Genomic DNA, 15,495 nt, shown 5'->3' on the forward strand with positions numbered 1-15,495 from the left:
CCATCTTTCTTTGCACCAGGTATGACTCTCACAGGTTTCCCTCAAAGTCACTCACCATCCTGACTTGGAAGCATACCGCCGTTCTTTCATTGTTGCTGGGTCAAACTCCTGGAACTCCCTCCCTAACAGCACTGTGGATGTTCCTACACCTCAGGTACTACAGCAATTCAAGAAGGCAGCTCACCACCACCTGCTGAAGGGAAGCTGGGGATGGGCAATAAATGCTGGCATGGCCAGCGACGCCCACACACCGCAAATGAATAAAAAGACAATACGTGATATTAGCTGTTCAGTTACAATGCTACATCCAAAATAGAGCAATTACTAAAACATAAATCCAAATATCTTGACATTTTTTTTCACTCTGTACTTCTGTACTATTTCATCTCCTTTGCCTTGAATTGCCAGCTGGAAAAACAGAGCTTTTTTTCAAAAGCATTGATGGAGTTTTTCTCTGAGGATAAGCCAACAGGAGGTGTGCTTGCCTGAGGCAAATAAAGATGAATCTGTGTCCTGTTGATGCATTATTGGCATAAAAGAGAATGTGCAGTCAATGTGGAAGCAACCACAGGGAATTAAGCATCAAAAGTCTTCATGTTGTGTTTTTATTCTGCATGGTAAAAATAAATTGAGTGTAGTTTACACCACTGCATACAGTGTTCAAAATGCAACACACATTCAATTACACTGAGCATAAGCTATTGTATATAAGAAATATAAATGTTTGTATATTTGTTGATTGCCGAAGATTGCATTGAGCATCTTTTTAGGTTTTTTTCTTGAAAATCTGATGGCACACTTGGTCACAGCACGTTAGCTCCTGCAAGGGGAAAAATTGATAAATTAGTATTTAATTAGAATTAGCCAAGGAAAAAGCATATTCACAGGGTCAGCCTTGGCTGAGATGCTCTTAATACTCATTGGGCATTTGTGCAAAATATCAGAGGGTTTCTGTTGCTAACATGACATATACGCATTGCAGAGGACAGGCAATGGAAGAAAATTAACAAATAAAAGGCCACAGGAGAGAAAGTTATATTCGTTAACACCCACTGAAGGTGAGAAGTCTCAGACGGGAAGCTGGTTGGGTGAACTGCCACCACTAGATTCAGAGGCTAGATTCACAGTACAAAAGTGATCCCCTGCAGTGCAGACTTTGTTTGCACTGAGTGCTGAATTTGGTGCTTTTTGAGTGCTATAGTGAGAGTTTGGTGACCGAGGGAGTATAAGGCTTCATTTTTATCTAAAGTTTAGTCTTTCTTTTATTTAGTTAATTAACTTAAAAGTTGCTGTTTGGTTTAGAAGAAGGTGAATTTTCAATAAGCTTTAAACAGGCTTCTACTTGTAGGCACTTGCAGCTGGAGCTTGTTAATTAGTTAATTGGATTAGGCCAGTTTTTCAGAGGCTAGATTCACAGTACAAAAGTGATCCCCTGCAGTGCAGACTTTGTTTGCACTGAGTGCTGAATTTGGTGCTTTTTGAGTGCTATAGTGAGAGTTTGGTGACCGAGGGAGTATAAGGCTTCATTTTTATCTAAAGTTTAGTCTTTCTTTTATTTAGTTAATTAACTTAAAAGTTGCTGTTTGATTTAGAAGAAGGTGAATTTTCAATCAGCTTTAAACAGGCTTCTACTTCTAGGCACTTGCAGCTGGAGCTTGTTAATTAGTTAATTGGATTAGGCCAGTTTTTCAGAGGCTAGATTCACAGTATAAAAGTGATCCCCTACAGTGCAGACTTTCATAGAATTTCATAGAATTTACAGTGCAGAAGGAGGCCATTCGGCCCATCGAGTCTGCACCGGCTCTTGGAAAGAGCACCCCACCCAAGGTCCACACCTCCACCCTATCCCCAGTAACCCCACCCAACACTAAGGGCAATCTTGGACACTAAGGGCAATTTATCATGGCCAATCCACCTAACCTGCACATCTTTGGACTGTGGGAGGAAACCGGAGCACCCGGAGGAAACCCACGCACACACGGGGAGGATGTGCAGACTCCGCACAGACAGTGACCCAAGCCGGAATCGAACCTGGTACCCTGGAGCTGTGAAGCAATTGTGCTATCCACAATGCTACCGTGCTGCCCCAAACTTTGTTTGCACTGAGTGCTGAATTTGGTGCTTTTTGAGTGCTATAGTGAGAGTTTGGTGACCGAGGGAGTATAAGGCTTCATTTTTATCTAAAGTTTAGTCTTTCTTTTATTTAGTTAATTAACTTAAAAGTTGCTGTTTGATTTAGAAGAAGGTGAATTTTCAATCAGCTTTAAACAGGCTTCTACTTCTAGGCACTTGCAGCTGGAGCTTGTTAATTAGTTAATTGGATTAGGCCAGTTTTTCAGAGGCTAGATTCACAGTATAAAAGTGATCCCCTACAGTGCAGACTTTGTTTGCACTGAGTGCTGAATTTGGTGCTTTTTGAGTGCTATAGTGAGAGTTTGGTGACCGAGGGAGTATAAGGCTTCATTTTTATCTAAAGTTTAGTCTTTCTTTTATTTAGTTAATTAACTTAAAAGTTGCTGTTTGATTTAGAAGAAGGTGAATTTTCAATCAGCTTTAAACAGGCTTCTACTTCTAGGCACTTGCAGCTGGAGCTTGTTAATTAGTTAATTGGATTAGGCCAGTTTTTCAGAGGCTAGATTCACAGTATAAAAGTGATCCCCTACAGTGCAGACTTTGTTTGCACTGAGTGCTGAATTTGGTGCTTTTTGAGTGCTATAGTGAGAGTTTGGTGACCGAGGGAGTATAAGGCTTCATTTTTATCTAAAGTTTAGTCTTTCTTTTATTTAGTTAATTAACTTAAAAGTTGCTGTTTGATTTAGAAGAAGGTGAATTTTCAATCAGCTTTAAACAGGCTTCTACTTCTAGGCACTTGCAGCTGGAGCTTGTTAATTAGTTAATTGGATTAGGCCAGTTTTTCAGAGGCTAGATTCACAGTACAAAAGTGATCCCCTACAGTGCAGACTTTGTTTGCACTGAGTGCTGAATTTGGTGCTTTTTGAGTGCTATAGTGAGAGTTTGGTGACCGAGGGAGTATAAGGCTTCATTTTTATCTAAAGTTTAGTCTTTCTTTTATTTAGTTAATTAACTTAAAAGTTGCTGTTTGATTTAGAAGAAGGTGAATTTTCAATCAGCTTTAAACAGGCTTCTACTTCTAGGCACTTGCAGCTGGAGCTTGTTAATTAGTTAATTGGATTAGGCCAGTTTTTCAGAGGCTAGATTCACAGTATAAAAGTGATCCCCTACAGTGCAGACTTTGTTTGCACTGAGTGCTGAATTTGGTGCTTTTTGAGTGCTATAGTGAGAGTTTGGTGACTGAGGGAGTGCTGAATTTGGTGCATTTGAGTGCTATAGTGAGAGTTTGGTGACTGAGGGAGTGCTGAATTTGGTGCTTTTTGAGTGCTATAGTGAGAGTTTGGTGACCGAGGGAGTGCTGAATTTGGTGCATTTGAGTGCTATAGTGAGAGTTTGGTGACTGAGGGAGTGCTGAATTTGGTGCTTTTTGAGTGCTATAGTGAGAGTTTGGTGACCGAAGGAGTTAGGTGAGGAGGGAGTAAGGTGCTCCTTTCATTTTGTTTCCGACGTTTCCGCAAAGAGTGCGAAGAAAGCCAGGAGTTTACAAGAAGTGTAGCAGAGTCGGAGGGCGGAGATCTAGTTAGTCCACACAGCAGCTATATTCTGTAAGGTAAGAGGGGATGGAGGCTAGGCCAGTTACATGCTCCTCCTGTAGGATGTGGGTGGTGAGGGATACCACCGGTGTCCCCACTGACTATACCTGCGGGAAGTGCACCCAACTTCAGCTCCTCAAAGACCGTGTTAGGGAACTGGAGCTGAAGCTGGATGAACTTCGGATCATCCGGGAGGCAGAGGGGGTGATTGAGAAGAGTTACAGGGAGGTAACCACACCCAAGATACAGGACAAGAATAGCTGGGTTACAGTCAGGGGGACAAAAACAAACAGGCAGACAGTGCAGGGATCCCTCGTGGCCGTTCCCCTTCAAAACAAGTATACCGTTTTGGATGCTGTTGGGGGGGATGACCTACCGGGGGAAGGCCCTAGCGGCCAGGTCTCTGGCACTGAGTCTGGCTCTGGGGCTCAGAAGGGAAGGTGGGAGAATAGAAAAGCAATAGTTGTAGGAGATTCAATGGTTAGGGGAATAGATAGGAGATTCTGTGGTCGCGAGCGAGACTCCCGGAAGGTATGTTGCCTCCCGGGTGCCAGGGCCAGGGATGTCTCGGATCGTGTCTTCAGGATCCTTAAGGGGGAGGGGGAGCAGCCAGAAGTCGTGGTGCACATTGGTACCAACGACATAGGTAGGAAAAGGGGTGTGGAGGTAATAAACAAGTTTAGGGAGTTAGGCTGGAAGTTGAAAGCCAGGACAGACAGAGTTGTCATCTCTGGTTTGTTGCCGGTGCCACGTGATAGCGAGGCTAGGAATAGGGAGAGAGTGCAGTTGAACACGTGGCTGCAGGAATGGTGTAGGAGGGAGGGCTTCAGGTATTTGGATAATTGGAGCGCATTCTGGGGAAGGTGGGACCTGTACAAGCAGGACGGGTTGCATCTGAACCAGAGGGGCACCAATATCCTGGGAGGGAGGTTTGCTAGTACTCTTCGGGAGGGTTTAAACTAATTTGGCAGGGGAATGGGAACCGGATTTGTAGTCCAGCAACTAAGGTAGCCGATATTCAGGACGCCAAAGCATGTAATGAGGCAGTGGGGAAGGGAACACTGACAAAGGAGAGTATTTGCAGGCACGGAGATGGGTTGAAGTGTGTATACTTCAACGCAAGAAGCATCAGGAATAAGGTGGGTGAACTTAAGGCATGGATCGGTACTTGGGACTATGATGTGGTGGCCATCACGGAAACTTGGATAGAAGAGGGGCAGAAATGGTTGTTGGAGGTCCCTGGGTATAGATGTTTCAATAAGATTAGGGAGGGTGGTAAAAGAGGTGGGGGGGGGGTGGCATTATTAATTAGAGATAGTATAACAGCTGCAGAAAGGCAGTTCGAGGAGTATCACCCTATTGAGGTAGTATGGGTTGAAGTCAGAAATAGGAAAGGAGCAGTCACCTTGTTAGGAGTTTTCTATAGGCCCCCCAATAGTAGCAGAGATGTGGAGGAACAGATTGGGAAACAGATTTTGGAAAGGTGCAGAAGTCATAGGGTAGTAGTCATGGGCGACTTTAACTTCCCAAATATTGAGTGGAAACTCTTTAGATCAAATAGTTTGGATGGGGTGGTGTTTGTGCAGTGTGTCCAGGAAGCTTTTCTAACACAGTATGTAGATTGTCCAACCAGAGGAGGGGCAATATTAGATTTAGTACTGGGTAATGAACCAGGGCAAGTGATAGATTTGTTAGTGGGGGAGCATTTTGGAGATAGTGACCACAATTCTGTGACTTTCACTTTAGTAATGGAGAGGGATAGGTACGTGCAACAGGGCAAGGTTTACAATTGGGGGAAGGGTAAATACGATGTTGTCAGACAAGAATTGAAGTGCATAAGTTGGGAACATAGGCTGGCAGGGAAGGACACAAGTGAAATGTGGAACTTGTTCAAGGAACAGGTGCTACGTGTCCTTGATATGTATGTCCCTGTCAGGCAGGGAAGAGATGGTCGAGTGAGGGAACCATGGTTGACAAGAGAGGTTGAATGTCTTGTTAAGAGGAAAAAGGTGACTTATGTAAGGCTGAGGAAACAAGGTTCAGACAGGGCATTGGAGGGATACAAGATAGCCAGGAGGGAACTGAAGAAAGGGATTAGGAGAGCTAAGAGAGGGCATGAACAATCTTTGGCGGGTAGGATCAAGGAAAACCCCAAGGCCTTTTACACATATGTGAGAAATATGAGAATGACTAGAGCGAGGGTAGGTCCGATCAAGGACAGCAGCGGGAGATTGTGTATTGAGTCTGAAGAGATAGGAGAGGTCTTGAATGAGTACTTTTCTTCTGTATTTACAAATGAGAGGGGCGATATTGTTGGAGAGGACAGTGTGAAACAGATTGGTAAGCTCGAGGAAATACTTGTTAGGAAGGAAGATGTGTTGGGCATTTTGAAAAACTTGAGGATAGACAAGTCCCCCGGGCCTGACGGGATATATCCAAGGATTCTATGGGAAGCAAGAGATGAAATTGCAGAGCCGTTGGCAATTATCTTTTCGTCCTCACTGTCAACAGGGGTGGTACCAGGGGATTGGAGAGTGGCGAATGTCGTGCCCCTGTTCAAAAAAGGAACTAGGGATAACCCTGGGAATTACAGGCCAGTTAGTCTTACTTCGGTGGTAGGCAAAGTAATGGAAAGGGTACTGAAGGATAGGATTTCTGAGCATCTGGAAAGACACTGCTTGATTAGGGATAGTCAGCACGGATTTGTGAGGGGTAGGTCTTGCCTTACAAATCTTATTGAATTCTTTGAGGAGGTGACCAAGCATGTGGATGAAGGTAAAGCAGTGGATGTAGTGTACATGGATTTTAGTAAGGCATTTGATAAAGTTCCCCATGGTAGGCTTCTGCACAAAGTAAGGAGGCATGGGATAGTGGGAAATTTGGCCAGTTGGATAACAAACTGGCTAACCGATAGAAGTCAGAGAGTGGTGGTGGATGGCAAATATTCAGCCTGGATCCCAGTTACCAGTGGTGTACCGCAGGGATCAGTTCTGGGTCCTCTGCTGTTTGTGATTTTCATTAATGACTTGGATGAGGGAGTTGAAGGGTGGGTCAGTAAATTTGCAGACGATACGAAGATTGGTGGAGTTGTGGATAGTAAGGAGGGCTGTTGTCGGCTGCAAAGAGACATAGATAGGATGCAGAGCTGGGCTGAGAAGTGGCAGATGGAGTTTAACCCTGAAAAGTGTGAGATTGTCCATTTTGGAAGGACAAATATGAATGCGGAATACAGGGTTAACGGTAGAGTTCTTGGCATTGTGGAGGAGCAGAGAGACCTTGGGGTCTATGTTCATACATCTTTGAAAGTTGCCACTCAAGTGGATAGAGCTGTGAAGAAGGCCTATGGTGTGCTCGCGTTCATTAACAGAGGGATTGAATTTAAGAGCCGTGAGGTGATGATGCAGCTGTACAAAACTTTGGTAAGGCCACATTTGGAGTACTGTGTACAGTTCTGGTCGCCTCATTTTAGGAAGGATGTGGAAGCTCTGGAAAAGGTGCAAAGAAGATTTACCAGGATGTTGGGTGGAGGTGTTGAGTTTGGGTAGGGTGCTCTTTCCAAGAGCTGGTGCAGACTCGGGGGGCCGAATGGCCTCCTTCTGCACTGTAAATTCAATGATAATCTATGATTAATCTAGGACAAAGGTTCGGCACAACATCGTGGGCCGAAGGGCCTGTTCTGTGCTGTATTTTCTATGTATGTTCTATGTTCACACTGCCCACCCCCCCTCTTCCCCAATTTGCCTCATTTGCATGCCCCTGATTCACTGCCCATCTGAAATAAAATAGAACAGGGAGCTGACCACCTTCTGGCAATTGGAGATCAGGCAGTACAACATTAAGTTGCAGGTGTAGGGCTTAGTGGAGCATCTCAGCAGGGTCACACGTGCAGGAAGTAGGAGAACCAAGGGAGGCAAAAGGACAGACTTTCTTTCTGGGGCCCAGGGAGGTTTGCTGCTCATTATGGAATAGCTAATGGAAGTTTACCACTGACCGTGCTACCATTCTCCTTCCTGCAAATGAGATTTCATTTCAACTGCTTAACGGAGTAGTTTTTGACCACTTAAATCAGCAGGAAGGGCTTCAAAATGGGATTGCAGACTCACCATCTCATTAACAGTGATACTTTGACAGCACCATTTTGAAAGCCCATTTGATCAGAACATCTGAGCCCACCATGCTTCTCTGACAACCTTAAAGTTTAAGTCTCCCTGGTAGTGTCAACAGTAATTGCTGCCACATGGGCAATGTGGTTTCTGCTTTTCTATACTTCTACATCAACTTACGTTACTTAGCCTGTATGACATTTTTCCATTTCTCACACTATCTATCCAATGGCCTTTTTAATTCTGTGCCAAACTAATGTCACATTATGAGCAGTTCTCTATTTGTGCCAACTTGGAACTGGACTCAATCTGCCAAACTCATTTTACATGAGACCCCGACAGTGGAGAATACTTTTGGCTGGATTGAAAGGGCAATACACCAACTTATTTTATTATTTAGTTGTAATTCAGTTTTCTTCTAAAGTCACCTTTCTTCTTTCTTGTGTCTATATTATGTAATTCTCGATTGCTTGCACACCCTTATTGCATAGAATGGGATGTGGGCAAGGGTAGCATTTCTGCCTGTTCCTAGTTGCCCTGAGAATATGATCCTGGGCCTTTATTTGTCGAATGTGATCTACAGATCAATGATTTACAACAACCGTTACCGTGTGTTGTTCATAGATTAACAACTGGTGAGTTACAAGGCAGTGCCTTGGAGGAGGTGTAGGGGGTAGGGCTAGTGGCAATGCTTCTTTTTTACTCTCCTCGGGTGGCATCATTCTCTTAAATATGAGGCCCAGATGCATTCATATTTAAACTGGAACTATTGGAACATTGACTTTGAAGCAATTGTTCGCCGATATTTTACAATAGTTCAATTGAATAGTCAGTTTTCTTTGGCAAAGCAGATGGCCCCAGCATTCATTTACGTAATGGGTGCGATTCAGTGACTCCGTTGGCCCGATGCAGAGCCAGATACAATGGGTAAATCGCTCAAGAGCTCCAAATCAGGCTCTGCATCAGATTGATTGCGAGTCACCCGACACGCTCCACCCGGCGCGATCTGGATCTCACCTTCTCTGGGCGAGACCAGATCGGAAAATTTAACTGGACCTGCAGTCCAGTTCTTGATGGCCTCACCAGGGCGCCATTTAGTGTTGGTCCACACTAACGTGGACCAGGTGTGATGGCACATGGGGGAATCTCTCAGGCCATTGGTCGGACACAGGGCAGGATGGTACCCTGAACTCCCCCTGGCACCTGGGCACCTAGGCACTGCCCACCTGACACCCTAACAGTGCCACTGGGCACCCTGGCAATGCCATGGTGGCACTGCCAGGGCACCAGGGGCACTGCCAGGGTGTCAGGCTGGCAGTGCAGGGTGCCCAGCTGCCAGGTTGGCGCTACCAGGAGCCAGGCCCTGGGGGGGGCCTTGCCACTTGGAGGCAGGAATAAGGGGGAGGGTTCCCAGGAGCCTCCCTAAGGTTGGAGGGGTGAGGGGCGATCAATAAAGAGAGGGGGCCTGAAAGGGGGAAAAGATCAGGGCTGCGAATCATATGGCGCCCCGATCTGTGAGGAGCCTTTCCTGTTACTCAAAGTGTGGCCTTGGTGGAGAAAAACTCCCCGAGGCCAAAGAAAACGGCAAAGTGCCATTGGATAGCGGGATGTTTCTTGCGCTGCAGCCACCGAGAAACACCCCGGACAGCGTACTTTGTTTGCAGTCTGCTGACTTGCGCCCAACATTTTATCACATTGCTGGAATAGCTTTAATGATGGTATTGTGTATTGACCCCGTGGAGCATTTCCTACCAAGTGCAGTTTATCACCCTCAATCCAGTGCTTCCAGCCTCTGTTGGCCTTTTCACCCGTCTGGACACAGACTAGTTTGTCGCCATCCCACTTCACCAGCGTCTGCAAGGAAAGAAGTAAGTTTACTATTATGTTTCAAGACTAATTATGTTAATTACTTATGCAGCTGCACAAGACAATTTAGGCAAGTCCTTGATTCAATCTCTGGTCTGCACCAAACTAGCTGACCTCAGTTGACTCCTCTTTGTCCTGGCATAGGGAGTGGAAGTTCAGCTAAGTGCTTTGTTACTGAGTGGTACCCAGTAACCTTGGCGATAAGTATATATATGTGCAAGTGTGTATCAGTATTGTGACAATAAATCAAATCAAATCAAAATCGTATTGGCAGTGATGGTCATTCAGTCAAATAGTTTGCCTATATCTGCTGTCAAGGCTCACTTCTGAATGATGGCCATTTGGGTGAGATACAAGAAGGTATCTGGTACTTATGCAACATCTTGTGGGCTTAAGCACAAGAATTACATTTTTAAGAAATCTAATTTTGAATTGATGTAAAATTTATCTCATTTACTCCATTGCCACAAGTGCTGGCAGAACAAAAGTTCACCCGGAAGGAAGGGTAAAAATGATGTAACGGTATCGAAACAAATTGGTGTCTGACTTTACTTCACTAATAAAATTCCACTCATTGGTAGCTAAAACATCAATAAAAAAAAGACATCAAAATATTGAGCTTGTCTCTTCTTCTGATCTAAAATACATTATTTTTAATTGTAAGTGACTGGAGTACCTGTTTATTTGGACTTTGAATTCCAAAGTTCCTCCACATGTTCTTTCATATCGGTGAAACAATCTATATTGGAGAGGCTTTGCCAATGCTGAGGCATATATAATCAATAAGTAAATATGGTGGGGTTCTTACTTTTTGTCCCAATCTAAAGGGAGTGATACAATCCCTCCAGCAGGTTTACCCAGACTCAGTAGCAATGGTTATAACTATTAACATTAATAAATGGAGGAAATGATATGAGATCAGAGGAAGCATCTATTTGACTATTACAACGTTACAGGCGCTGATATATAATACATCTTTCCTTCCTGGACTTTAGAAGAGGGATATAGGATGGTGAAGACGAACATAGAGTGGCACCCTTCGCTGAGCAGGCGTGGAAACCATGGGAACTAATAAACCTAAATTAAAGACTCATAGAATCACCCAGTATCAACATCCTGGGGGTTATCATTGACCAGAAACTGAACTGGACTAGACCTATAACTACAATGGTGACAAGATCAGGCCAGAGGGTAGGATTCCTGTGGTGAGTAACTCATCTCCTGACTCCTCAAATCTGTCGGCCATCTAAAAGGTACAAGTCAGCAGAGTGATGGAATTCTCTCCACTTGCCTGGATGAGTGCAGCTCTACAACACTCAAGACAGTCGACACCATCCAGGACAAAGCAATCCGCTTGATTGATATCCCTTCCACAAACATTCACTTCCTCCATCACTGATGCACAGCAGCAGCTGTGTGTACCATCTACAAGATGTACTGCAGGAACTCACCAAGGCTCCTTATACAGGTCCACCCAAACCCACGACCACTACCATCTAGAAGGACAAGGGCAGCTGACACATGGGAACGCCAACACTTGGAAGCTCCCCTCCAAGTCACTCACCATCCTGACTTCATAGAATCCTGACAGTGCAGAAGAAGCCCATTCAGCCCATTGAATCTGCACTGAACATCTGAAAGAGTATCCTATCTAGGTCCACTCTCTCCTGCCCTATCCCTGAAACCCTGTAACTCCATCTAACCTGCTAAAAGGCAATTTAGCATGGCCAATCCACCTAACCTGCACATCTTTGGGAGGAAACTGGAGCACCCGGAGGGAACCCACGCAGACACGGGGAGAATGTGCAAACTCCACACAGACAGCTACCCAAGGATGGAATCGAACCCTAGTCCTTGGCGCTGTGAGGTGGAGAAACTCCAATGTTTGTAAACATTGACCACATCAAAGAGATGTAAGTACATTCCAGGCACTAAGTGCATTCCAATCACCCAAATGTGTCATTTCACTGCATTTACCTCTCTTTGATGTGGTCAATGTTTACAAACATTGGGGGGTTTCACCACTTAGCCCACTGAAACGTGAAAGATATGAATTGATCAAAGCTGCAAAAGGTTTTTACAGGCTGTCAATCACAGACCACTGCTACAAAGCAGTGAATGGCTTCTAGATAAAGGATCTGTGGGAACCAGACGCAGGCACAGCTGCTCTTCTTCGAGGAACTGACACGTGGAGCTGCACGGTAAGTATTACAACTACAATACTTCCCACTGCCCCTGTCTGGACTGCTCGCTAGCTTCCAGACAGGGGTATCTTTTCTGGGGATAGGGACGGGGAGGGGTGGGGTGTGGAATGAGGGGGTTCTGTGTGGGAGGCGTCTGTTTGTACGGGAGGTCTGTGGGGAGGATTACTTTAGGAAGACCGTCCCTGTGGCAGGTCTACCTAGTACAGGGATCACTGTGGGGGTCCCCTATTTCAGGGGTTCATGGAGCCCCCCATTACAGGGGTTGATGAGTTCCCGTACTCCAGGTGCCACTGTGGGAGGGGTCGCCCTATTACATAGGTCCTGGAGGGGGGTTCCCATATTATAAGGGTCCTGGGGGTATCCCCCATTACAGGAATCCCTGTGGGGGGTCCCCCTATTACAGGGATCCCTTGGGAGGGGGGGGGGGGTGGCATTGGTGGGGTCTGCTAGAGGAGGCATGGGCAGGCAGTGCATTATTGGTGGGAGGTGGACATTGGATGGCCTCTACCAGCATGACCCTGGTGTGGTGCACCTTGCTGTGGACCAAGAGGGCAACCCTCAGAACATAAGGCGCCAGGCCCGCTAAATAGATGCAATTGGGTCATTAAGATTCACTCCATTTACTTACATCCCCCTGCCGAGGCACACCGTTCATGCCGTCTGCACGGAGGGTCGGAGCATGGTGTCCGGATCGGTGCCCGATTGCGATTTCCCCCCTACGCCATATTCTCCATCCCAATGTGTTTTATGCTGTGAACTTACAGCCTACCTGGGGTGAACTTAGGTTGGAGTAGCGATATTTTAAAAAATTATTGGAGCAATACCCAAATGACAAAATGGGCAATTGTGAGTTAAAACTCTGTTTTACATCAATCTTTGTTTTAGTTTCTTATATTTCTTTTATTGGGGCCCAAGATTCTCGAGTCTTGGGTACACCAGAACAGCATTTCACCAGAATTGAGCCTACTTTAGGGCATAATGAAAATTTAGGTTTCTATTTACATGCTGGTTTGAATTCTAAAGAGAATTTTGAGACATGTACAGCGTTTAATTTTGTGGTACTGAACCCTAAAAATGACACCTCACCAACCTTCCGCCCTCACCCCAGCCTCCTTGTTGCTGGTCGGATGGTAACAGAAGGTGACCATCCTTCTCACCCTTTCAACCTCCACTTCAACCACCCCCCAGCCCACCCGCCACTGCCCACCCACTGCCCACCCACCTCCCCGCCACCCCACCGCGTGGCCCCACCTGCCCCCCCCGGGTCCAGTGTTTGGTACTGTCTGCACCCTCCCACTCCCAGGTCCTGCAGGGAGGAGAGTCAGAAAAATGTTTACCCTCCTCCAGGTTGGGATTTTCATCTTCACTTACATGAGGCGAAAGGCTGAAAAATCTGGGATCCTCTTCTATTGTTACACCCTTGGTACAACTATAATAATGCCTGCCCCACACTGGGCACAGAACGTATACCCATCAATGTTATGTTGAACTTGTTTAGTTAAAGGCCGGGATTCTGCCTTTTGGGGACTAAGTCCACACGCCCGCCGGAAAACAGGGATGGTGCAGGAGGGAGGGTTTCAGATTTCTGGATAATTGGAGCTCATTCTGGGGTCGGTGGGACCTCTACAAATGGGATGGTCTACACCTAGACCAGAGGGGTACCAATATCCTGGGGGGGGAATTTGCTAATGCTCTCCGGGAGGGTTTAAACTAGTTCAGCAGGGGCTTGGGAACCTGAATTGTAGCTCCAGTAGAAAGGAGGTTGAGAGTAGTGAGGTCATGAGTAAGGTTTCAAAGTTGCAGGAGTGTACCGGCAGGCAGGAAGGTGGTTTAAAATGTGTCTTCTTCAGTGCCAGGAGCATCCGGAATAAGGTGGGTGGACTTGCGGCATGGGTTGGTACCTGGGATTTCGATGTTGTGGCCATTTTGGAGACATGGATAGAGCAGGGACAGGAATGGTTGTTGCAGGTGCCAGGGTTTAGATATTTCAGTAAGCTCAGGGAAGGTGGTAAAAGAGGGGGAGGGGTGGCATTGTTGGTCAAGGACAGTACTACGGTGGCAGAAAGGACGTTTGATGAGGACTCGTCTACTGAGGTAGTATGGGCTGAGGTTAGAAACAGGAAAGGAGAGGTCACCCTGTTAGGGATTTTCTAAAGGCCTCCGAAAAGTTCCAGAGATGTAGAGGAAAGGATTGCAAAGATGATTCTGGATAGGAGCGAAAGCAACAGGGTAGTTGTTATGGGGGACTCTAACTTTCCAAATATTGACTGGAAACGCTATAGTTCGAGTACTTTAGATGGGTCTGTTTTTGTCCTATGTGTGCAGGAGGGTTTCCTGACACAGTATGTAGATAGGCCAATGAGAGCTGAGGCCATATTGGATTTGGTACTGGGTAATGAACCAGGACAGGTGTTAGTTTTGGAGGTAGGTGAGCACTTTGCCGATAGCGACCACAATTCGATTAAGTTTACTTTAGTGATGGAAAGGGATAGGTATATACCGCAGGGCACGAGATATAGCTGGGGGAAAGGCAATTATGATGCGATTAGGTAAGACTTAGGATGCATAGGATGGGGAAAGAAACTGCAGGGGGTGGGCACAATGGAAATGTGGAGCTTGTTCAAGGAACAGCTACTGCGTGTCCTTGATAAGTATGTACCTGTCAGGCAGGGAGGAAGTGGTCGAGCAAGGGAACCGTGGTTTACTAAAGCAGTCGAAAAACTTGTCAAGAGGAAGAAGGAGGCTTATGTAAAGATGAGACATGAAGGTTCAGTTCGGGCGTTCAAGAGTTACAAGTTAGCTAGGAAGGACCTAAAGAGAGAGCTAGAAGAGCCAGGAGGGGACATGAGAAGTCTTTGGCAGGTAGGATCAAGAATAACCCTGAAGCTTTCTATAGATATGTCAGGAATAAACAAATGACTAGAGTAAGAGTAGGGCCAGTCAAGGACAGTAGTGGGAAGTTGTGCTTGGAGTCCGAGGAGATAGGAGAGGTGCTAAATGAATATTTTTCATCAGTATTCACACAGGAAAAAGACAATGTTGTCAAGGAGAATACTGAGATTCAGGCTACTAGACTAGAAGGGCTTGAGGTTCATAAGGAGGAGGTGTTAGCAATTCTGGAAAGTGTGAAAATAGATGAGTCCCCTAGGCCGGATGGGATTTCATAGAATTTGAATCATAGAATTTACAGTGCAGAAGGAGGCCATTTGGGCCATCGAGTCTGCACCAGCTCTTGGAAAGAGCACCCTATCCCCATAACCCAGTAACCCCACCCAACACAAAGGGCAATTTATCATGGCCAATCCACCTAACCTGCACATCTTTGGACTGTGGGAGGAAACCGGAGCACCCGGAGGAAACCCACGTGCACACGGGGAGGATGTGCAGACTCCGCACAGATGGTGACCAAGCCGGAATCGAACCTGGGACCCTGGAGCTGTGAAGCAATTGTGCTATCCACAATGCTACCGTGCTGCACACAGGAAAAAGACAATGTTGTCGAGGAGAATACTGAGATTCAGGCTACTAGACTAGAAGGGCTTGAGGTTCATAAGGAGGAGGTGTTAGCAATTCTGGAAAGTGTGAAAATCGATAAGTTCCCTGGGCTGGATGGGATTTATCCTAGAATTCTCTGGGAAGCTAGGGAGGAGATTGTTG

The 15,495-nt window shown here is 45.9% G+C and overlaps 1 protein-coding gene across 1 annotated transcript in view; it reads right to left on the reverse strand.

The window, feature by feature from the left end:
• Window positions 1-584: 584 nt before the first annotated feature.
• Window positions 585-15,495, reverse strand: part of LOC140389919 (retinol-binding protein 2-like) — a 44,914-nt gene continuing 30,003 nt past the window's right edge. Inside the window, exons 3-4 of the mRNA XM_072474563.1 lie at window positions 9,521-9,622; window positions 585-820 (exon numbers count right to left, since the gene is read on the reverse strand). Of these exons, the coding sequence (XP_072330664.1) occupies window positions 767-820; window positions 9,521-9,622 (156 nt within the window). The 3' untranslated portion in view covers window positions 585-766. The remainder of the gene's footprint in view (window positions 821-9,520; window positions 9,623-15,495) is intronic.

This window comes from Scyliorhinus torazame, chromosome 14 (assembly GCF_047496885.1).
Source record: "Scyliorhinus torazame isolate Kashiwa2021f chromosome 14, sScyTor2.1, whole genome shotgun sequence".
Lineage (NCBI taxonomy): Eukaryota > Metazoa > Chordata > Chondrichthyes > Carcharhiniformes > Scyliorhinidae > Scyliorhinus > Scyliorhinus torazame.